Raw genomic sequence first — 25,722 nt, forward strand, 5'->3', positions numbered from 1 at the left:
ACACACACACACATACACTCTCCATCTCTGTCATTACCCTGTCTCATGTTAATCAGCTGTGTCCTTGTGGGCGCTACCTCAGGACACTCCAACTCCCATCAGCCACCAGGTCTGTCTCACATTACTAATCCCAGCATGCCGTACCTGGGGGCAATTAGGCTTTTGATTATTTTTATACCTCTGAGCCATGGGAAAGCCATGGGTTACAGTGAAACTCGCTATCTGTTAATGAGAGGAGGGTTATGGTGAAACTCGTTCCCTTAATGACTGTGCGACCTAGGCTATGGGAGTCGGTTGAGAGGTTACAGTGAAAAGTGTCTCAGCCTGTTTTATTTAGTCACCCTCCATGTCCCTATGATAGATGTACACACACGCTCACGGGGACACACACACACTCACGGGGGCAGGGGGCACACACACGCTTACGGGGACACACACACAAATGTGTGTATTTTAGGCATGTAGAGCAGGGCGTAAATACAAGTGGTGGCCATGCAACAGCTGTGAGAAGAAAAGGAGTTGAGGAAGAGAGGAGAGAAGAAAACAGGAGAAGAAGAGGACAGGAGAAGAGGAGGACAGGAGAAGGGGAGGACAGGAGTGAGTAGAGGAGGACAGGAGTGAGAAGAGGAGGACAGGAGAAGAGGAGGACAGGAGAAGAGGAGGACAGGAGTGAGAAGAGGAGGACAGGAGAAGAGGACAGGAGTGAGAAGAGGAGGACAGAAGAAGAGGAGGACATGAGTGAGAAGAGGAGGACAGGAGAAGAGGAGGACAGGAGAAGAGGAGAACAGGAGTGAGAAGAGGAGGACAGGAGGGAGAAGAGGAGGACAGGAGAAGAGGAGGACAGGTGAAGATGAGGACAGGAGTGAGAAGAGGAGGACAGGAGTGAGAAGAGGAGGACAGGAGTGAGAAGAGGAGGACATGAGTGGGAAGAGGAGGACAGGAGAAGAGGAGGACAGGAGAAGAGGAGGACAGGAGTGAGTAGAGGAGGGCAGGAGTGAGAAGAGGAGGACAGGAGAAGAGGAGGACAGGAGAAGAGGAGGACATGAGTGAGAAGAGGAGGACAGGAGAAGAGGACAGGAATGAGAAGAGGAGGACAGGAGAAGAGGAGGACATGAGTGAGAAGAGGAGGACAGGAGAAGAGGAGGACAGGAGAAGAGGAGAACAGGAGAAGAGGAGGACAGGTGAAGAGGAGGACAGGAGTGAGAAGAGGAGGACAGGAGTGAGAAGAGGAGGACAGGGAAAGAGGAGGACAGGAGTGAGAAGAGGAGGACAGGAGTGAGAAGAGGAGGACATGAGTGAGAAGAGGAGGAAATGAGTGAGAAGAGGAGGACATGAGTGGGAAGAGGAGGACAGGAGAAGTGGAGGACAGGAGTGAGAAGAGGAGGACAGGTGAAGAGGAGAACAGGAGTGAGAAGAGAAAGACAGGAGAAGAGGAAAACAGGAGTGAGAAGAGGAGGACAGGAGTAAGATGAGGAGGACAGGTGAAGAGGAGGACAGGAGTGAGAAGAGGAGGACAAGAGAAGAGGACAAGAGTGGGAAGAGGAGGACAGGAGAAGAGGACAGGAGTGGGAAGAGGAGGACAGGAGAAGAGGAGGACCGGAGTGAGAACAGGAGTGAGGAGAAGAGAACAGGAGTGAGGAGAGGAGGACAGGAGTGAGAAGAGGAGTACAGGAGTAAGAAGAGGAGGACAGGAGAAGAGGAGGACAGGAGTGAGAAGAGGAGGAAAGGTGAAGAGGAGAACAGGAGTGAGAAGAGAAGGACAGGAGTGAGAAGAGGAGGACAGGAGAAGAGGAGGACAGGAGAAGAGGAGAACCGGAGTGAGAAGAGGAGGACAGGAGTGAGAAGAGGAGGACAGGAATGTGAAGAGGAGGACAGAGGAAGAGGACAGGAGTGAGAAGAGGAGGACAGGAGAAGAGGAGGACGGGAGAAGAGGAGAACAGGAGTGAGAAGAGAAGGACAAGAGTGAGAAGAGGAGGACAGGAGAAGAGGAGTACAGGAGTGAGAAGAGGAGGACAGTAGAAGATGGGGACAGGAGTGAGAAGAGGAGGACAGGAGAAGATGAGGACAGGAGTGAGAAGAGAAGGACAGGAGTGAGAAGAGGAGAACCGGAGTGAGAAGAGAAGGACAGGAGAAGAAGAGGACAGGAGAAGAGGAGGACAGGAGTGAGAAGAGGAGGACAGGAGAAGAGAACAGGAGTGAGGAGAGGAGGACAGGAATGAGAAGAGGAGTACAGGAGCAAGAAGAGGAGGACAGGAGAAGAGGAGGACAGGAGTGAGAAGAGGAGGAAAGGTGAAGAGGAGAACAGGAGTGAGAAGAGAAGGACAGGAATGAGAAGAGGAGGACAGGAGAAGAGGAGGACAGGAGAAGAGGAGAACCGGAGTGAGACGAGGAGGACAGGAGTGAGAAGAGGAGGACAGGAATGTGAAGAGGAGGACAGGAGAAGAGGACAGGAGTGAGAAGAGGAGGACAGGAGAAGAGGAGGACGGGAGAAGAGGAGAACAGGAGTGAGAAGAGGAGGACAGGTGAAGATGAGGACAGGAGTGAGAAGAGAAGGACAGGAGTGAGAAGAGGAGAACCGGAGTGAGAAGAGAAGGACAGGAGAAGAAGAGGACAGGAGAAGAGGAGGACAGGAGTGAGAAGAGGAGGACAAGAGAAGAGGACAGGAGTGGGAAGAGGAGGACAGGAGAAGAGGACAGGATTGGGAAGTGGAGGACAGGAGAAAAGGAGGACAGGAGTGAGAAGAGGAGGACAGGAGAAGAGGAGGACAGGAGAAGAGGAGGACAGGAGAACAGGAGAACCGGAGTGAGAAGAGGAGGACAGGAGAAGAGGAGGACAGGAGTGAGAAGAGGAGAACAGGAGTGAGAAGAGAAGGACAGGAGTGAGAAGAGGAGGACAGGAGAAGAGGAGTACAGGAGTGAGAAGAGGGGGACAGGAGAAGATGAGGACAGGAGTGAGAAGAGGAGATCAGGAGTGAGAAGAGGAGTACAGGAGTGAGAAGAGGAGTACAGGAGTAAGAAGAGGAGGACAGGAGAAGAGGAGGACAGGAGTGAGAAGAGGATGACAGGAGTGAGAAGAGGATGACAGGAGAAGAGGAGTACAGGAGTGAGAAGATGAGTACAGGAGTAGGAAGAGGAGGACAGAAGAGGAGGAGGACAGGAGAAGAGGAGAACAGGAGTGAGAAGAGGAGGACAGGAGAAGAGGAGAACAGGAGTGAGAAGAGAAGGACAGGAGAAGAGGAGAACAGGAGTGAGAAGAGAAGGACAGGAGTAAGAAGAGGAGGACAGGAGAAGAGGAGAACAGGAGTGAGAAGAGAAGGACAGGAGAAGAGGAGAACAGGAGTGAGAAGAGAAGGACAGGAGTGAGAAGAGGAGGACAGGAGAAGAGGAGTACAGGAGTGAGAAGAGGAGGACAGGAGAAGAGGAGAACAGGAGTGAGAAGAGGAGGACAGGAGAAGAGGAGAACAGGATTGCGAAGAGAAGGACAGGAGTAAGAAGAGAAGAACAGGAGTAAGAAGAGGAGGACAGGAGAAGAGGAGAACAGGAGTGAGAAGAGAAGGACAGGAGTGAGAAGAGGAGGACAGGAGAAGAGGAGGACAGGAGAAGAGGAGGACAGGAGTGAGAAGAGGAGGACAGGAGTGAGAAGAGGATGACAGGAGAAGAGGAGAACAGGAGTGAGAAGAGAAGGACAGGAGTGAGAAGAGGAGGACAGGAGAAGAGGAGGACAGGAGTGAGAAGAGGATGACAGGAGAAGAGGAGAACAGGAGTGAGAAGAGGACAGGAGTGAGAAGAGGAGGACAGGAGAAGAGGAGGACAGGAGTAAGTGAGAAGAGGAGGACAGGAGAAGATGAGGACAGGAGTAAGCAGAGAAGAACAGGAGTAAGAAGAGGAGGACAGGAGAAGAGGAGAACAGGAGTAAGTGAGAAGAGGAGGACAGGAATGAGTGAGCATGTAACTCGTCGATAAAAGGGTTCCAAAAGGGTTCTTCAGCTGTCCCCATAGGATAACCTTTTTGGTTCCAGGTACAATCCCTTTAGGTTCCATGTAGAACCCTCTGTGAAAAGGGTTCTACATGGAATCCAAATGGGTTCTACCTGGAACCTAAAGGGTTCTCCAAAGGGGACAGCTGAAGAACCCTTTTGGAACCCTTTTTTCGACGAGTTACATGCTCACTCATTCCTGTCCTCCTCTTCTCACTTACTCCTGTTCTCCTCTTCTCCTGTCCTCCTCTTCTTACTCCTGTTCTTCTCTTCTCCTGTCCTCATCTTCTCCTGTCCTCCTCTTCTCACTTACTCCTGTCCTCCTCTTCTCACTTACTCCTGTTCTCCTCTTCTCCTGTCCTCCTCTTCTTACTCCTGTTCTTCTCTTCTCCTGTCCTCATCTTCTCCTGTCCTCATCTTCTCCTGTCCTCCTCTTCTCACTCCTGTCCTCCTCTTCTCACTCCTGTTCTCCTCTTCTCCTGTCATCCTCTTCTTACTCCTGTACTCCTCTTCTCACTCCTGTACTCCTCTTCTCACTCCTGTTCTCCTCTTCTGACTCCTGTTCTCCTCTTCTCAGTCCTGTCCTCCTCTTCTCACTCCTGTCCTCATCTTCTCACTCCTGTACTCCTCTTCTCCTGTCCTCCTCTTCTCACTCCTGTCCTTCTCTTCTCACTCCTGTTCTCCTATGGGGACAGCCGAATAACCCTTCCTTGTCCAATCTCCAGTTGTTCAAACTCGAGGGCCTATTCAGTGGGGTGCACCGTTCAGGGCTTTAATTCACAACGTGTCTCGGAGTAGGAGTGATGACCTAGGACCAGTTAAATAAAACGGGGTGCCCTGATCATAGATCGGTACTCCTACTCTGAGACACTTAGTGAACGCAGGACCATAACATTACATATCTACATTTGAGAGACATGGACTAAACGTTCCCCAATTACCCAAATGAACCCTCTATCATTGGACCCTTCTCCTTACAGTCAAGCACCACATTTTAATTTCTCCCCATGAAACTCCGTTGCTGTCCTGACAGGCCTTTTACTCACACCGTTACACATTCTGATGGCCACAAGCCAACCGACTACAGACGACAAAGTCCAACGCTGTAATATCTAGAGTTACACATTCTGATGGCCACAAGCCAACCGACTACAGACGACAAAGTCCAACGCTGTAATTTCTACAGAGTTGCCATCATGGCTAGTTTTTGAGCATTCACAAAGTTTTAAATATGTTTGTTAGGGGTTAAAGTTGTTTTCCTGTGTAGCTGGATGCAGCCTGTATTTAGAGTGGGTGTAGTACATTTACAGAGCAGCTATTAGGGATGATGGCTTCTCAGTATTATCACGGAGTGTGTGTGTGTGTGTGTGTGTGTGTGTGTGTGTGTGTGTGTGTGTGTGTGTGTGTGTGTGTGTGTGTGTGTGTGTGTGTGTGTGTGTGTGTTGTGTGTGTGTGTGTGTGTGTGTGTGTGTGTGTGTGTGTGTGTGTGTGTGTGTGTGTGTGTGTGTGTGTGTGTGTGTGTGTGTGTGTGTGTGTGTGTGTGTGTGTGTGTGCGTTACAGAAGAGAATGGTTATGTCAGCAGCTGTGGATGTAGACTGGTGAATAACAGTCTATAAGAACATGGTAGAGCTCAGAATAGCACCTATTACAGACACTTATACAGTCACGGTTATGCTCTCTGTAACTACTGTACCTTCCCAACCACACACTAAATTACTCCCTTAATTCAGCTTTAGTCCTCAACATAAAGGTGTCCTTTAAACGAGCCAGGAGTAATGTTCACCCTTATGGTAAACTGCATTGAGACTTTTTTGTGATCGATTTATTTTTACAAGAGATTCAGACACTCAATGACAGGACAGAAACACGGAAGTGGGGAGCAAACAGGTTGAGGCTTCCTCTAAAATAGTTTTCTGTTATGACTCAAATGGTGTGAGATTCAGTTGGAATGGTAATCCTTTAGTCCTGTGACAAACCATACAATTACACAACTCTTCTTCTAAGGATGCACACTGTGTGGGTTGAGAATGTCTTTGTTACTCAATATTTATACTAAACTTACACAGCCTTCCATATAATAGTCATACAACTATTCTTTAGGCTGCTATTACTGCTAATGTCTTCCAGTATGTCTTTCATGTTTCTCACAATGGGACAAACAATGGTTTTGTTACAGTGTCTGAACAGTATACTGTACATCTGAACAGCTCTACCAACTGAATGTTATTAAATTGCAAATGTGGATCTCTCTCTCACTCTCTCTCTCTCCCTTTCTTCATTCCTTCCACCTACCCATCCATCCTTCATTCCTTCCACCTACCCATCCATCCTTCCTTCCTTCCACCTACCCATCCATCCTTCCTTCCTTCCACCTACCCATCCATCCTTCCTTCCTTCCACCTACCCATCCATCCTTCCTTCCTTCCACCTACCCATCCATCCTTCCTTCCTTCCACCTACCCATCCATCCTTCCTTCCTTCCACCTACCCATCCATCCTTCCTTCCTTCCACCTACCCATCCATCCTTCCTTCCTATCACCTACCCATCCATCCTTCATTCCTTCCACCTACCCATCCATCCTTCCTTCCTTCCACCTACCCATCCATCCTTCCTTCCTATCACCTACCCATCCATCCATCCTTCCTTCCTTCCATCCTTCCTTCCATCCATCCATCCATCCATCAAGTGCTGTATTTATTATCTCTCATATTTAAATATGGAAAAGCTTTTCCTGCTTTTTTATGGAATCGAATGAGACTCGCTATTAAAAACAATACCAACCATGACTGACTTTTAATGTCTCTCAGTCTGGGGACACAAGGGCTCTCTACTCATATTATTATTATCACTCTATGGCTGCGTCTCGAACGGTACCCTAGCTATATATGAGCCCTGTTCAAAAGTAGTGCACTACAAAGGGAATAGGGTGCTATTTGGGAAGTAGGCTAAGACTCTTCTCTCTTCCTCTCCATGGGTCTGATATGGCAGGGAGAAGAATGAAATTAAATGAGAAACTCCCTCCCTCTGTTTTCTATTAACACAGTGGGGTGAGGATGGGGTGATCGGCTGCAGGTCAGGAGGTCACAGACGGCCATCATACTCTTACATTGTAATAGCTTTGTAATTATTCATTAACAGAGCTACTCTGTGGCTCTGGCTCATTGCAGGGCTCAAGTACTCTCAGCTACTGATATGTGCACAGTGGACAAGTGAAAACTCTATTTGAGTACATCAAGTTCATCAGTCCCAATTTAAATATGTGTTTCTGGTTCTGGTGTAGTTTAGTGCACACAGGTGTTAGACATTGCATAAATGGGAGTTGACTATACTTTCCCAAGATTGCATAGCAGTCGGACGTCTGTTTGTCTCGTCCTATCCCATCCCATGTATATATATTTTCTTCGTATATACTGAACATACTCTCCTGCAACCCGCCTCATCCAATGTGTTACGAATCTGCTATTTTTTACACTTTAGAACCAGAATCCCCATCAGCAGCTAGCCAGCTAACTAGCTACTAGCTAGTAGTCAGTTAGCCACTGCTAGCAGTCATCACCGTTAACTCAGACATCAGCCAGCCTCAGCCCGGTCAATTCCAGCCAGTCTGCATAGCGCAATATCAACCCAGAGCATATCGGACTGCTTTTTCTCTACCTCATCTCTGGATTCCTACCGCAAGCTATGAACCTTTACACCGGATCATCGCATCTAGCTAGCTGCTAGGAGTGGCTACTCCTGGCTAACGTCTCTGTCCAGAAGCAAGCACCAGTTAGCCTGGACCTAGCCTCGAGCTAGGCCCATCTCCCGGCTAGCTGAAGAGGTCCATCAGCCAATTCTTGGGCTACAATACCTATTTTGCCAATTGGCCTGGACCCTTTTACTACCAACACAGAGCCCCGCTGATCCATTACAACTGGTCTGCCAACGTAACCGTCCGAGGGGGTTTCAACAGGCTCTTCCGTGGTGACGTCCCCCGACGGCCCATCTGCTAGGCAACACCATTCTGTAAACATCTGGCCCTTCTTTGGACACTGTGCTAACAAACCTCCAAACGAGCTTCAATGCCATACAACACTCCATCCGAGGCCTCCAACTGCTTTTAAATGCAAGTAAAACTAAGTGCATGATCTTCAAACGATTGCTGCCCACATCTTCCCGCCCGACTAGCATCACTACTGTGGATGGTTCTGACTTAGAATATGTGGACAACTACAAATACCTAGGTGTCTGGTTACCCGTAAACTCTCCTTCCAGACTTCCAGACTAAACATCTCCAATCCAAAATTAAATCTGGAATCGGCTTCCTATTTCGCAACAAAGCCTTGCTTTACTCATGCTGCCAAATATACCCTCGTAAAACTGACTATCCTGCTGATCCTTGACTTTGGCGATGTCATTTACAAAATAGTCTCCAGCCCTCTACTCAGCAAACTGGATGTAGTCTATCACAGTGCCATCCATTTTGTCACCAAAACCCCATACACTACCCACCACTGCGACCTGTATGCTCTCGTTGGCTGGCCCTCAATACATATATTCTTCGCCAAACCCACTGCCTCCAGGTCATCTATAAGTCTATGCTAGGTAAAGCCCGCCTCATCTCAGCTTACTGGTCACCATTACAACACACACCCGTAGCAAGCGCTCCAGCAGGTATATTTCACTGGTCATCCCCAAAGCCAACACTTCCTTTGGCCGACTTTCCTTGCAGTTCTCTGCTGCCAATGACTGGAACGCATTGCAAAAATCACTGTAGCTGGAGTCTTATATCTCCCTCACTAACTTTAAGCATCAGCGGTCAAACAGCTTACCGATCACTGTACCTGTACACAGCCAATCTGTAAATTGCACACCCAACTACCTCATCCCCATATTGTTACTTATCCTCTTGCTCTTTTGCACCCCAGTATCTCTACTTGCACATCATCATCTGCACATCTATCACTCCAGTGTTAGTGCTAAATTGTAATTATTTTGCCTCTATGGCCTATTTATTGCCTACCTCCCTACTCTTCTACATTTGCACACACTGCACATATATTTTTCTATTGTGTTATTGACTGTACGTTTGTTTATGTGTAACTCTGTGTTGTTGTTTTTGTCGCACTGCTTTGCTTTATCTTGGTCAGGTCGCAGTTATAAATGAGAACTTGTTCTCAGCTGGCCTACCTGGTTAAATAGAGTTTAAAAAATAAAATATCTATATTTTTTAAATCACTGTTTCTGTCATATTATAGGTGGAAGTCAACCCCTCGTTAGACATGGCTGAGTCAGACTTCCAGAACAACGTGATGAGATGTCGATGCAAATACGACGGACACAGAGCGTACATGTATGGATGTCACGCAGGTATGGGAAATGACATTTATCTGTCGTTAACACACATTCTCTCTCTCTCTCTCTCTCTCTCTCTCTCTCTCTCTCTGCTCCTCTCTGCTTCTATCTCTCTCTCTCTCTCTCTCTCTCTGCTCCTCTCTCTCTCTCTCTCTCTCTCTCTCTCTCTCTCTCTCTCTTTCTTTCTCCTTATCTCTAACTGTATTTTGTAACTTTTACCAGGTGATGCGTACAGTGCAGAGATTGAGGACCTGTTTGATCACCAAAGGCAGATCTCCAATAACTTTGTCTAGGCCCATCCAGGGCCCAGCGTTGGCCCAGGCTGGTGCCCAGCAAAGAGGGCTCAGAGCTGGGGCCAAAACTGCTCAGGGTGCCCTGGGGTCTGGAGGTCTGGTGGGTCGTGGGATCCTGCCCCACAACACTAGGGGACTCACAAAATGGCACCTGTCCACTGCCCTTACCTGCTGTGGACTACACTACCCAGAATAAACCACAACTAGGAGACCATCACCCTGACTATAGCTTTCGACCCCAACAGCCAATAGAAACTGAGAGCAGGACAGATGTCACCAGGGAAACCAAATGATTTCAGTTAACAATGGAGGGTTACAATGATATGGATTCAATCAACGTTTAGGTATTTTGTTAGTTTATGAATGTGGACTACTAGTAACTTAGCTACTCAAAATTTCTATGAATTAATTCATTTCAATTAAAATTGAAATTATAATTGTACATCTAACATACCAACCTCAAAGATCAAAGATCAAAGAGCATTTCGTATGATTATGTATGTAAATCCCTGATACTCCTTTCAGTATGATATGTTACATTTCGTATGGTATGTATCAATTTGAGGATGTCCATCACCCATTTCATATACTTTGTTCATATTATATGTTATGAATTTTCTAAATTACAAAACACATGATATTTAATGAATTATAGTAAAGTGGCTAGCTGGCTAATGTTAGCTAGCTGGCTAACGTTAGCTAGCTGGCTAATGTTAGCTAGGCTAGGGCTTAGGGTTAGGGTTATGTTTAGGAGTTAGGTTAAAGGTTTACGGTTAGGGTTAGGGGAAGGGTTAGCTGAAAGGGTTAAGGTTAGGGTTATCTAACATGCTAAGCAGTAGCAAAGTAGCTATAAGGTAGTAAGTAGTTAAACAGTTGCTAATTAGCTAAAATAGTAAAGTTGACCGTGATGAGATTCAAACTCGCAAACTTTGGGTTGCTAGACGTTTGCGTTAATTGCCTACTGATCCATCCTGACCAACCAACCATCCTACTTTCCTTTTTGCCTCAAGTAACCATCTGTCTTATGTAACCATACCAAACGTAACATATCATACTAATGTGAATGTCCCGGATTTAGGTTTACTATGTTACGTCTAGTCTATGAAAACAGGCTGAAGATATGGATGATCCCGTATGCCAATGTCCCAGGAAAGGGGGAAGAATGACTGAAAAGAGTTCTGTGTTATCTGTTTGACTGATGGTCTGTCTAGACAGTGTCTCCTACAATATCGGTGCTGTTTGATCAAATCTCAACCTTCCAGTAGACTTTAGTGGTCTGCAGTTTTTTGGTCCATAAACAGGGATTAAATAAAACCAGGAGTGTCCTTGAGTGGACCTCAAGGCCCGAGTTTGAATACATAGTTGGGTATGAACGTTTATCTTAGTTTTTACTATTGAATTAGTTGTTTTACTTTGTGCAGGTATTGCCATATTCTGAAAATAATGACGATATACTGTAGCTACAGTAGATCTGATACATCAAAACAAATATAGTTTATTTAGTTAACATTTCTGTCTTCTTCGGTTTTAAAATTACTATAACATGAGGTCAAATCATTTTCATGGGATGATGCACTTTATCTATTGAACTAATATCAGTATTTAGAATTTTGACCAAGTCCCCCCTCCATAGTTTAATATGATCAGTCATAAAATGCACGGTTACCATATTAGGACAGCCTAGTCCTTCTGTGACTGAGGCTGTCCTAATATGTACTCCGTAATGTTTGCTTTTGTGACGTTATCTCTTTTTACCTGCCATGAAAATGTTACTTTTGATGCAGTTTACTGTCTGATTTGCTGTAGTAACTGAATTTAAATGCCTTTGGTGCAGTTTACTGTCTGATTTGCTGTAGTAACTGAATTCCAATGCTTTTGGTGCTCATTTTGTCATAACATGTAATGTATCGTATATACTGCAGTTAATTTATTCAAGGCTACCATTTGCAATACTTTTTATATTGATTAAACTTATAAAACAAACACATTTCCCCCATTACAGTAAGTCACTAGCTAGGGTATGCACTAGAAAAAAAGGTCTACCAAGAACCACGGTTTATTTGACTGTTCCTGTAGCTTGGTTAACCATTTTTGGTTCCAGATATAACTCTGTTTTGTTTCGAAAATATTTTCTTACTTTTTAACTTCAAAGGGTTGAGATGAACCTTAGCCATTCATATTCCTTTCACAAAATGGCCGGCAAAGAAAGCTTTGTGACATCCACCCAAGTGCAGTTCTCCACCCTTCTGGCCTTCCCAACCCACAGTTCTGCGGCAGCCAGGCAGGCAGTGTATGAAAAAAACTTTAATTAGCTGTGTTTGGGTTAGAGTTAGGGTAAGCATGGGGCGTACACAGAGAAACACAGCAACTGTGAGCTCTGCTGTCACCAGCTATAGGCATGGGTGGGAAAGAAACACGAGAAAGAGAGAAAGAGAGGGTAGGGGTAGAGAGAAAGATATGGAGAACAATGCTTTACTGAGACCGCAGGGCTGGCATACTGAGACCGCAGGGCTGGCATACTGAGACCGCAGGGTTGGCATACTGAGACCGCAGGGTTGGCATACTGAGACCGCAGGGTTGGCATACTGAGACCGCAGGGCTGGCATACTGAGACCGCAGGGCTGGCATACTGAGACCGCAGGGTTGGCATACTGAGACCGCAGGGTTGGCATACTGAGACCGCAGGGTTGGCATACTGAGACCGCAGGGCTGGCATACTGAGACCGCAGGGCTGGCATACTGAGACCGCAGGGCTGGCATACTGAGACCGCAGGGCTGGCATACTGAGACCGCAGGGCTGGCATACTGAGACCGCAGGGCTGGCATACTGAGACTGCAGGGCTGGCATACTGAGACCGCAGGGCTGGCATACTGAGACCGCAGGGCTGGCATACTGAGACCGCAGGGCTGGCATACTGAGACCGCAGGGTTGGCATACTGAGCTCCTAAAGAGAACAGTTTGTTTGTCTAAGAGAAAATGAACTCTGCATTCACACAGTCAACAGCTGCTGCAGCAGTTGAGATCTGCTAAAAGCTAAAAGCAGATGCTGAAAGGAGAATGGGTTTCAAATGTACTGTGTCTATCCATGTCTCAGTTCAATCAGTATCGGTGGAATATTCCATTTTCTGTACAATGCTGTAACTCCATTTTGAGTCATCCATGTTTGTGGCTCTTACGCCATAGATGTTGACTGGTAGATGGATCTGTTTGTGTTTTATCCTTCTCCTTTGTCTTTTGCGTGAGTTGGATAAAACGGAAACAAATCTGGCGCAAAGCTCCATGTTCACTGTCACCTTTTGCACCATTATGGCCTTTTGATGTGTTTGAATGACTAACCGTCCTCAGGTCTAGACGCTGTCAGCATTATGGCCTTGTAATGTGTTTGAATGACTAACCGTCCTCAGGTCTAGACGCTGTCAGCATTATGGCCTTTTGATGTGTTTGAATGACTAACCGTCCTCAGGTCTAGACGCTGTCACCATTATGGCCTTTTGATGTGTTTGAATGACTAACCGTCCTCAGGTCTAGACGCTGTCACCATTATGGCCTTTTGATGTGTTTGAATGACTAACCGTCCTCAGGTCTAGACGCTGTCACCATTATGGCCTTTTGATGTGTTTGAATGACTAACCGTCCTCAGGTCTAGACGCTGTCACCATTATGGCCTTTTGATGTGTTTGAATGACTAACCGTCCTCAGGTCTAGACGTTGTCACCATTATGGTCTTTTGATGTGTTTGAATGACTAACCGTCCTCAGGTCTAGACGCTGTCAGCAGCAGCAGTGGATATTTTCCAGGACTCTATAATATGCAGTAGTAGGCTGTTAACAGTACAGTCCCGTAATGAATATCTTTAGCAGATCCCTTTGGTTCCCTCGGCCCACTCATTCACATTTCGTTATTAAGGGCTTCAGTTAATATCGTCTTCAACAACATTTTATATCACAAAACACCTACATGTTATTACGAAACAGTGTTAAGTTAACCTCCTTACACACACACACGTATGCACAAATACATTCTCCCACAAACGTAGGCATGCACGTACGCACACAAACACACACGCCCCCCCCCCGGCACACACAGTCAAACTCTTTAATCAATAAAAGCTGTAGATTAAATCACACTGAATAGACCTTAGATGTGTCTTTACAGGGCTATTTAACAATGTAAAACAAACATATTATAGGCTAATATGTGTTTTTTAATTGAATTGTATGGTGCTTGTGTACATTTGCTATTGACATAACAAAATAGTCTATTCTATGTGTTCCATAACTTTAATAACAACTTTGTATATGTTTGGTTAGTATTCATCACATCCACTTCATCATTATCTTGTACTGTACAATACATATCCCATGCTGTTGGACTATCTAGCGTTGGGATTTCTATAATGGCAGTTTGCTAACCAGTTGTCCGATGCAATAATGTTTGAAACCATATGTAAGCTGAGGGTGTGAGCTATGGTACTTATTTAATATTCATATAGAACGATTGTGCTGTCAGGGACTCAAATAACTCCCCAAAGCAACTATTTGTTTAATGTGTGACCAAAGTATACTTTCATGAAAATAAATGAGCAATTCTTATGTCAAATGGTTTCACATGAAGATTTGTTTAATGTTAACCCTTTTACTAAAGATATTTATTTTGAGAAGTCCACTATTACTAGGTTTCTATCCAACCATTTCGTGAGGATGAATTACCTGATGCCACGAAAATAGTCACAAACGGACTGATGCTAACATAATATGACGGTACAATTTTATAAATGTCTACAGACAATTTGTTCGTTCGACATGGTGGAATCTTTTTGTGTCATTAAAATTCTGTATGCGAGAAATGCCGGTAGAAACGCCTTTATGCTCAAATATTGATATAATAACCATCATATGGAAGTTAACTTGGAGTCATGCGATGATATGTTGTGTGGTCCTCCCACTACGACTCAGGAAACCATGTAGTTTATTAGACTACAGATGATATGTTGTGTTGTCCTCCCACTACGACTCAGGAAACCATGTAGTTTATTAGACTACAGATGACATGTTGTGTGGTCCTCCCACTACGACTCAGGAAACCATACAGTTTATTAGACTACAGATGACATGTTGTGGTGTCCTCCCACTACGACTCAGGAAACCATGCAGTTTATTAGACAACAGATGATATGTTGTGTTGTCCTCCCACTACAACTCAGGAAACCATGTAGTTTATTAGACTACAGATGACATGTTGTGGTGTCCTCCCACTACGACTCAGGAAACCATACAGTTTATTAGACTACAGATGATATGTTGTGTGGTCCTCCCACTACGACTCAGGAAACCTTGTAGTTTATTAGGTGGTGAAAGTGCAAGCTGATGAGCTTGATGCTCCTTTCCAATCAATATCCAGGCTCTTTTTATTCTGGGGACATAAACTGATGCTTGGCTGCCGCTTGAAAATCAAAAATAATATTGCTCTTATCCACAATAATCTAATAATGTAGGTAACCTACCTGCACTGTGTCTGTGAGCTGTTGGCTAACACGCACCACAATACCAGAGTGGGCATATAAAGCAACAGTTAGTCTGACAAAACCATCAGTAGAGTTGAAAATGCGATTGAAACCCATTTATCTTAACTCTGATTTTCATTCTAACCGCAGAAGGTAATTGTATTTACACTACGTCATCACACACAGCCTTTTATCAGCAATAAGGCCATTTGATGGAAACACCTCTCATGTGAGCATGTTATTTTATGCAGATTTTAGAATATTCGCATCAAATTGGATGGAAACCTTGCTAATGTTGTTATGCCTAATTGGCGTGTTTATATGGAAAACCGGAATTGGACTTGGTGACGTTTGCCCTCGGAATAGCTGGGATAGCTGTGGTTCAGTACTAGCTGCCTTGACTGCACAGCTGACTTACAGCCCAAATATCACTACATTCATTACTGTGAACCAATAAAAAAACAGATGCAAAGTAGTCTACCCTGCCTGTTTATTTCTGATCTTCTTGATTCTCTTCGTCTTAATTCTCTTTGACTTTCTGTCTACCCAGCCCAGCTCGAAAAACACCTGATTCAACTAGCCAATTAAGGCCACCATTAGTGGAATAAGGTATGTCAGATCTGGACTGAAACAAAGAACCTCCAAACACTACAACCCTTCATGACCGAACCTGCCTATCCCTGTCCTACACGCTCTGTAACACAATTATAAAGTGGACCGTTTATACATTTCTGAGTCTATGAGTAATGGTAAAATACTGTGTTTTCGATTTCATGAAGTGTCCCCTGAAAAGTGCAGGTTGTCCAAATAAAGCAGTTTTAATGTTATTAGCTTTTCTGTGAACTGTTCATATGCAAATACTCAGCACAGATCTCTCCCATGGGGAAGTTAGAAACTCAACTATTTATGTAACTAAAGTACACACTGACTTCCAGGAATTAACGGTTGAATATTAAACCATGATGGGAGGGGTGGGGCATTCAGGCGAGTTTTGACAGAACCCATATGTTCTACATTTCTTTTCTTCAAAATTAAAGTTTGATTTGATAACCAAACACCTGACACACCCTGCCCTGGGCACGCACATGCACACGCACACACACACATGTCCGCCCAGTTAGAAAACATTTTGACCTGTGATGTGGTCATTCTCAGAGAAACCAAACCCAATGCAGAGTTAAAACAGCTGCTTAGCAAACAGGATGGACGGGAAACACATTTCAAAGATGAAAGCAACGGAGGTGAATTGATAAACACCCGTCAGCCAAGAGAGTGCGAAGTGAGTTGATAAACAGCCCTCCAGCCACTCTGTTCTTGTTTATTCCTGACTGAACTAGGCTGCTTCCTGTAAGCAACACGTGTTATGAGACCTCAGGGCTGGTTACAATGGAGACTGTGTGTTCCCTCTCAATCACAGACCTGTCCCTGTATACTGCACCCACACCCTGTCACTGACATCTATAGACATTCACCCTTGCATTGACATAGAGCTGGAATGGATAGAACTGTCATTTACCCTACATAGAAGTAGACTGATGCTGTAGTTCTATGTCACCTACATAGATCCGGGTATATAATCGTCATTCACCCTTTTACTGACATACAGCTAGTGTGGATAGAACCGTCATTCATGGTCCTATGGTATTCTGATCCAGAATGGCCTAGGTCCTATGTTAATCAGAAAATGGCCTAGGTCCTATGTTAATCAGAAAATGGCCTAGGTCCTATGTTAATCAGAAAATGGCCTAGGTCCTATGTTAACCAGAAATGGCCTATGTCCTATGGTAATCAGTATTTCGGCAAATCAGATGAGCATAGAACCTAGAACATTCTGAAAGAATGTCTACTGGTCCATTGTATATGAAAGATTTCCTCCCCACCTATAGGCAGAAACTTAAACAGGAAGCACCTGTGGTAAGGACTGTTCAACGTTGGTCTGACCAATCAGAATCTATGCTTCAAGATTGTTTTGATCACGCTGAATGGGAAACGTTCTGGGTCGCCTCTGAGAATAGTATCGACGTATACACTGACTCAGTGACTGGGTTCATCAGGAAGTGCATAGAAGATGTTGATCCCACTGTGACTATTATAACTTATCCAAACCAAAAACTGTGGATAGATGGCAGCATTCACGCTAAACTGAAAGCCCAAACCACCGCAATTAACCATGGCAAGGTGACATGGACGTAAACAAACAGATCAGCTATGCCCTCCATAAGGCAATCAAATAGGCAAAAGGGAGCACAGGGACAAAGTGGAGTCACATTTCAACGGCTCAGACACCAGTCGTGTGTGGCAGGGACTCCAGACAATCAGTGATTATACAGGGAAAACTAGCCACGTAGTGGACACCGATGCCTCACTCCCGGATAACCTAAACACCTTCTTCGCCCGCTTCGTGGAAAACAACATCGAGCCGCCGACTTGGGCCCCCTCCACTCACGAGGTTTGTGTGCTCTCGATCTCCGTAGCCGACATGGGAAAGTCATTTAAGTGTGTTAACCCTCACAAGGCTGCTGGCCCAGATGGCGTCCCAAAACGTGTTCTCAGAGCATGTGCAGACCAGCTGGCTGGAGTGTTTATGGACATATTCAGACTCTCCATATCCCAGTCTGTTGTCCCCACCTGCTTCAAGATGCCCAGAATTGTTTCTGTACCCAAGAAAGCAAACTTAACTGAATTAAATGACTATCGCCCTGTAGCACTCACTTCTGTCATCATGAAGCGCTTTGAGAGGCTAGTTAAAGACCATATCCTCTCCACCTTACCCGACAACCTAGACCCACAAGAATTGGCATATCGCCCCAACAGATTCAACAACGACAAAATCACTGTTACACTGCCCTAGCCCACCTGAAAAGAGAAAAATACCTATGTAAGAATACTGTCCATTGACTACAGCTCAGCTTTCAACACCATATTGACTGATGCTGGCACTAAAACCGCACTCAATGAGCTGACATATAGCTGTTTTGTTTTTCCGCCATAAGCAAACAGGAAAACACTCATCCAGAGAGGGCGTTCCTAGTGGCCTGGGACTTTAATGCAGTGAAACTTAAATCAGTTTTACCTCATTTCTATCAGCATGTTAAATGTGCAACCAGGGTGGGAAAAAAACTAGACCACTTTTACTCCACACACAGAGACGCATACAAAGCTCTCACTCGCACTCCCTTTGGCAAATCTGACCAGAATTATATCCTCCTGCTTAAAAGCAAAAATTAAAGCTAGAAGCACCAGAGACTCGATAGATAAAAAAAAGTTGCCAGATGAAGCAGATGCTAAACTACAGGACTGTTTTGCACAGACTGGAATATGTTCCGGGATTCTTCCGATGGCATTGAGTAAAACACCACATCAGTCACTGGCCTTATCAAATCAAAGTTTATTTGTCACGTGCGCCGAATACAACAGGTGAAATGCTTACTTACAGGCTCTAACCAATCGTGCAAAAAAAGGTATTATGTAGACAATAGGTAAGTAAAGAAATAAAAATAACAGTAGTGAGGCTATATACAGTAGTGAGGCTATAAAAGTAGCGAGGCTACATACAGACACCGGTTTGCCGGACTGATTGAGGTAGTATGTACATGTAGATATGGTTAAAGTGACTATGCATATATGATAAACAGAGAGTAGCAGTAGCGTAAAAGAGGGGTTGGCGGGTGGCGGGACACAATGCAGATAGCCCGGTTAGCCAATGTGCGGGGTCGGGCCAATTGAGGTAGTATGTAAATGAATGTATAAAAATCGAATCAAATTTTATTTGTCACATACACATGGTTAGCAGATGTTAATGCGAGTAGTGAAATGCTTGTGCTTCTAGTTCCGACAAAGTAGTAATAACCAATGAGTAATCTAACCTAACAATTCCACAACTACTACCTTATACACACAAGTGTAAAGGGATAAAGAATATGTACATAGAGATATATGAATGAGTGATGGTACAGAACGGCATAGGCAAGATGCAGTAGATGGTATCGAGTACAGTATATATATTTGAGATGAGTAATGTAGGGTATGTAAACAAAGTGGCATAGTTTAAAGTGGCTAGTGATACATGTATTACATGAAGATGCAGTAGATGATATAGATTACAGTATATACATATTCATATGAGATGAGTAATATAGGGTATGTAAACATTATATTAAGTAGCATTGTTTAAAGTGGGTAGTGATACATTTTTTTACATCAATTCCATCAATTTCCATTATTAAAGTGGCTGGAGTTGAGTCAGTATGTTGGCAGCAGCCACTCAATGTTAGTGGTGGCTGTTTAACAGTCTGATGGCCTTGAGATAGAAGCTCTTTTTCTGTCTCTCTGTCCCTACTTTGATGCACCTGTAATGACATCGCCTTCTGGATGATAGCGGGGTGAACAGGCAGTGGCTCGGGTGGTTGTTGTCTTTGATGATCTTTATGCTCTTCCTGTGACATCGGATGGTGTAGGTGTCCTGGAGGGCAGGAAGTTTGCCCCCGGTGATGAGTTGTGCAGACCTCACTACCCTCTGTAGAGCCTTGCAGTTGTGGGTGGAGCAGTTGCCATACCAGGCGGTGATACAGCCCGACAGGATGCTCTCGATTGTGCATCTGTAGAAGTTAGTGAGTGCTTTTGGTGACAAGCCGAATTTCTTCAGCCTCCTGAGGTTGAAGAGACGCTGCTGCGCCTTCTTCACAACGCTGTCTGTGTGGGTGGACCAATTCAATTTGTCCGTGATGTGTACGCCGAGGAACTTAAAACTTACTACCCTCTCCACTACTGTCCCGTCAATGTGGATAGGGGGGTGCTACCTCTGCTGTTTCCTGAAGTCCCCAATCACCTCCTTTGTTTTGTTGACGTTGAGCGTGAGGTTATTTTCCTGACACCACACTCTGAGGGCCCTCACCTCCTCCCTGTAGGCCGTCTCGTCGTTGTTGGTAATCAAGCCTACCACTGTAGCGTCGTCCGCAAACTTGACGATTGAGTTGGAGGCGTGCATGGCGACGCAGTCTTGGGTGAACAGGGAGTACAGGAGAGGGCTCAGAACGCACCCTTGTGGGGTCCCAGCGTTGAGGATCAACGGGGTGGAGATGTTGTTACCTACCCTCACCACCTGGGGGCGGCCCGTCAGGAAGTCTAGTACCCAGTTGCACAGGGCTGGGTCGAGAACCAGGGTCTCGAGCTTGATGAAGAGTTTGGATGGTACTATGGTGTTAAATGCTGACCTGTAGTCGATGAACAACATAGGTATTACTCTTGTCCAGATGGGTTAGGGCAGTGTGCAGTGTGGTTGTGATTGCGTTGTCTGTGGACCTATTGGGGCGGTAAGCAAATTGGAGTGGGTCTAGGGTGTCAGGTAGGGTGGAGGTGATATGGTCCTTGACTAGTCTCTCAAAGCACTTCATGATGACGGAAGTGAGTGCTACAGGGCGGTAGTCGTTTAGCTCAGTTACCTTAGCTTTCTTGGGAACAGGAACAATGGTGGCCCTCTTGAAGCATGTAGAAACAGCAGACTAGGATACGGATTGATTGAAAATGTCCGTAAACACACCGGCCAACTGGTCTGCGCATGTTCTGAGGGCGCGGCTGGGGATGCCGCCTGGGCCTGCAGCCTTGCGAGGGTTAACACGTTTAAATGTTTTACTCACGTCGGCTGCAGTTAAGGAAAGTCTGCAGGTTTTGGTAGCGGACCGGGAGCAAGATATAGTTAAAGTGACTATGCATATATGATTAACAGAAAGTAGCAGCAGGGTAAAAGAGTGATTGGGGGGCACACAAAGCAAATAGTCTGGGTAGCCATTTGGTTACCTGTTCAGGAGTCTTATGGCTTGGGTAAGTGCATCGAGCACGTCGTCCCAACAGTGACTGTACGTACATACCCCAACCAGAAGCCATGGATTACAGGAAACATTCGCACTGAGCTAAAGGTTAGAGCCCCCGCTATAAAAGTGTGGTACTCTAATCTGGAAGGTTATAAGAATTCCCGCTATGCCCTCTGACGAACCATCAAACAGGCAAAGCATCAATACAGTACAAAAATCGAATCGTACTCCGACTCTCGTCCGATGTGGCAGGGCTTGCAAATGATTACAGACTACAAAGTGAAGCACATTCGAAAGCTGCCCAGTGACACAAGCCTACCAGACGAGCTAAATAACTTCTATGCTTGCTTCGAGGCAAGTAACACTGAAACATGCATGAGAGCATGTGCCCAAGAACCTGCCTAAATTACTACCGACCCGTAGCACTCACGTCTGTAGCCATGAACTGCTTTGATAGGCAGGTCATGGCTCACATCAACACCATTATCCCAGAAAACCTAGACCCACTAAATGTGCATACCGCACCAACAGATCCACAGATGATGCAATCTCTATTGCACTCCACACTGCCCTTTCACACCTGGACAAAAGGAACACCTACAGTATGTGAGAATGCTATTCATTGACTACAGCTCAGCTTTCAACACCATAGTGCTCTCAAAGCTCATCACTAAGCTAAGGACCCTGGGACTAAACACCTCCTCTCTGCAACTGGATCCTGGACTCTCTGCAACTGGATCCCTGACGGGCCGCCCCCCAGGTGGTAAGGGTAGGTAACAACACAACATGCTCAGTCCCCTCCTGTACTCCCTGTTTACTCCCTGTTTACTCATGACTGCACGGCCAGGCACGACTCCAACACCCTCATTTAGTTTGCTGATGACAGAACAGCCTGATCACCGACAACGATAAGACAGCGTATAGGGAGGAGGTCAGAGACCTGAACGTGTGGTGCAAGGACAACCTCTCCCTGTGATCAAGACAAAAGAGATGATTGTGGACTCAACGAAAGGAGAACCGAGCAGAGATTCAAGTTCCTTGGCGTCCACATCACCAACAAACTAGCATTGTCCAAGCACACCAAGACAGTCGTGAAGAGGGCACGACAAAACCTATTCCCCCTCAGGAGACTGAAAAGATTTGGCATGGGTCCTCGGATCCTCAAAAGGTTTTCAGCTGCACCATAGAGAGCTTTTTTACGGATTGCATCACTGCCTGGTATGGCAACTGCTTGGCCTCCGACCGCAAGGCACTACAGAGGGTAGTGCATACGGCCCAGTACATCACCGGGTTCAAGCTTCCTGCCATCCAGGAACTTTATACCAGGCGGTGTCAGAGGAAGGCCCTAAAAGACTCCAGCCACCCTAGTCATAGACTGTTCTCTCTGCTACCGCACGGCAAGCGGTACCGGAGCACCAAGTCTAGGTCCAAGAGGCTTCTAAAAAGCTTCTACCCCCAAGCCATAAGACTCCTGAACAGCTAATCCTCTTCTACGCTGTTGCTACTCTCTGTTATTAACTCTACCAACATGTACGTATTACCTCAATTACCTCGACACTGGTGTCCCAGCACAATGACTCTGTTATGGTACCCCCTGTATAAAGCCGCCACATTGACTCTGTACCGGTACTCCCTGTATAAAGCCCCGCTATTGTTATTTACTGCTGCTCTTTAATAATTTGTTATTCTTATCTCTTATTTTTTGTGGTATTTTCTTAAAACTGCATTGTTGGGCTTGTAAGTAAGGATTTCACCTGTTGTATTCGGGGGAAGGGGCAAATACAATTTGATTTGATTTGATATTGCCCTCCAAGCTCATCACTAAGTTTAGGGCCTAGGTCTGATCTTCTTCCTGTGTAACTGGATCCTGGACCTTCTGAGGTAGGTAACAACACCTCCGCCACACTGATCGTCAACACGAGGGCCCCATAGGGGTGCGTGCTCAGTTTTACAATAACCGATCCTTATCAAATCATTTTTAATTGTTCTGAGGGTTTTTGTCCTTTCTACTAATCCTAATTGTAAATTCTTAACTCCCACTTATAAAAAACCATCCCTGTAGCTGAAAGCAACAGGCTCATATTAACTATTGGTCACCTCTAGGGGTTGCCAAGGGAGGTTATTCTACTGGAAACTTCCTAAGTTTATCAGTAAACTACCAGAATTGTGGTATCTTTAAAGGATTTTATAGAACCTATCACAACACATCTAGTGGCCCTTTGGGGTACTTCAGATTATCACAGGTGTCTGTAATTATCTCTGGCCCTCTCTCCGTCCTTATCACATGTAAAATACATGAAATAATTAAATAAGATGATTTTAAAATAAAAAATAGAATGACAAAGCTGTAAAACATGATCATATATATAAACCATCAACTTAGTGAATACCATTGGTGTTAAATGTGAGGTTTTTAGCATTTTCAATATGTATAGACCTGGATATTATGACAGAACTCTGCAGGCTCTCTCTGCAGTAGATTGCAACTCTGTCCCCTTTGGCAGTTCTATCTTGTCAGAAAATTTTGTAGTTAGGGATGTACATTTCAGAATTTTTGGTGGCCTTCCTAAGCCAGGATTCAGACACGACTAGGACATCAGGGTTGGCAGACTGTGCTAAAGCAGTGAATAAACAAACTTAGGGAGGAGGCTTCTGATGTTAACATGCATGAAACCAAGACTTTTACGGTTACAGAAGTCAACAAATGAGAGCGCCTGGGGAGTGGGAGTGGTGCTGGGGGCTGCAGGGCCTGGGTTAACCTCTACATCACCAGAGGAACAGAGGAGGAGTAGGGTACGGCTAAAGGCTATAAGAACTGGTCATCTAGTGCGTTTTGAACAAAGAGTAAAAGGAGAAGATGTCTGGGCATGGAAGAATAGATTCAAGGCATAATGTATAGACAAGGGTATGGTAGGATGTGAGTACAGTGGAGGTAAACCTAGACATTGAGTGACGATGAGAGAGGTTTAGTCTCTAGAGGCACCAGTTAAGCCAGGTGAGGTCACCGCATGTGTGGGGGGTGGGACAAAAGGGTTATCTAAGGCTTGTTGGGCAGGGCTGTGGGCTCCACAGTGAAATAAGACAATAATAGCTAACCAAAACAGCAAGGCATATTGCCATTAGAGAGAGGCATTTGTAGCCAAGTGATCATAGGGTCCAATGAGCAGCAATTGGTGAGTCAGGGAGCCGTTCAGTCGTCGCTACTACGCTAGGCGAGCTGGAGACACAGCTATTCAGACAGCTAGCGTACCGGGGCGAGCAGATGGGCCTTCGGCGACGTCGCAACGGAAGAGCATGTCGAAACCACCTCGGACGATTATGTTGGTAGGCCAGTCGGGATGGATCGGAGTGGCTCCGTGTCAGCAATAAAGGGTCCAGGCCAATTGGTAAAAGAGGTATTGTAGCCCAAGAATTAGCTGGTAGACCTCTTTAGGTAGCCGAGCTCGAAGCTAGCGCAAGGTTAACTGGCGCTTGTTTCGGGACAGAGGCATTAGCCAGCAGTAGTCACTCGAATGCAGCTAGCTAGCTGCGATGATCTGGTGTAATGGACCAGGGCTTGTGGCAGGAATCAGGTGATGAGGTAGAAAAAAAGCAGTCCGATATGCTCTGGGTTTATATCAGGCTGTGCAGACTGGCAGGTTTTGACCGAGCTGAAGCTGACTGGTATCCAAGTTACAGGTTGTAACGCAACAAAATCGGGAAAAGAGGAGGGAGAAGAGAGGGAGGAGTGAGTCAGGAGGTAGAGAGAGACAGAAAGAGAGATAACAGAAGAGAAGGGGAAGACCATAACGCTTCCTCAGCTTATCAGCGCCTCACTGAAGCGAGGAGAACGGTACTGTAGTTTGAGCTGTACTGTAGCCTCCAAAAAAGAGACTCCCAGTTACTGTACCACAGCATAACCTGGAGAGCTACTGTGTTGGCAGGATTGTCTTCTAGCCCAGCACTAAAACACCTGACTCAGCTAAAGAACTCATCAATGTAGTACATTGCAACAGTTTGATCGTCCCAGTTACTACAGCAGTGGACACCATGCTTGGTCCTGGAGAAATACAGGAGGTGCAGGTTTTTGTTACAACAACACATTACCACAGCTTCCTCAGCAGACCAATTACACATGACTCACTTTGCTTATAGATACTAACTTATACTAACATCAGCGGCCATATTTCAATACCTTTCACCACAATTGCACATGTATTAATTACCCTTTTAATTAAGAATACACATTCAGAGTGCTTCCAGACAGGACTGTTTGAAACACTATTTGGTTTTCGCCAGGGTGGTTGTAATATCTGTTATCGACATGAACCATTGCCTACACCACATGACGTCTCGTTGTGTAATGTGGTGTTAGATACCTGGTGTTAGTGTAGCTAACTGGTTCTACTGTACACAGCGTGTTTTCCCATAATGTTACATTGGTGTTCCTGGTGTTCCCGTTGTGTGCGTGTGATTGCATGGACGACAGGTAGCCTAGCGGTTAAGAGTGTCGGACCAGTAACTGAAAGGTTGCTGGTTTGAATCCATTAGCTGACTAGGTGAAAATGTGTTCCTGTAAGTCACTCTGGATAAGAGTGTGCGTGTAAACATATTGACTCCCTCCCCCAATAAGTAGTGTCTCAGAAGCTCTCCATGGCATCTCCGGTGGGTACGGTCATCGCTGCAGACTTCAACAACGACAATGAAGTAGAGGTGTTCTTCAATAACATCCCTAACAGAGGGTCCTCAGAAAACAGACTGTTCAGGTACAGAGACATATTATAGGCATTATATCAGTTACAAAACACAATTAAACTAATGTA

General features: G+C 45.4%; 1 protein-coding gene across 2 annotated transcripts in view; it reads left to right on the plus strand.

Moving 5' to 3' along the window:
• The window catches only part of LOC139417999 (lysyl oxidase homolog 4-like), a 43,575-nt gene extending 31,986 nt beyond the window's left edge, over nt 1–11,589 (plus strand). For both annotated transcript variants that reach the window (XM_071167069.1, XM_071167078.1), the window contains exons 14-15: nt 9,217–9,328; nt 9,536–11,589. In XM_071167069.1, coding sequence (XP_071023170.1) covers nt 9,217–9,328; nt 9,536–9,606 — 183 coding nt within the window. In that variant the 3' untranslated portion in view covers nt 9,607–11,589. The remainder of the gene's footprint in view (nt 1–9,216; nt 9,329–9,535) is intronic.
• Nucleotides 11,590–25,722: the final 14,133 nt, after the last annotated feature.

This window comes from Oncorhynchus clarkii, chromosome 1 (genome assembly GCF_045791955.1).
Source record: "Oncorhynchus clarkii lewisi isolate Uvic-CL-2024 chromosome 1, UVic_Ocla_1.0, whole genome shotgun sequence".
NCBI classification, from domain to species: Eukaryota; Metazoa; Chordata; class Actinopteri; order Salmoniformes; family Salmonidae; genus Oncorhynchus; species Oncorhynchus clarkii.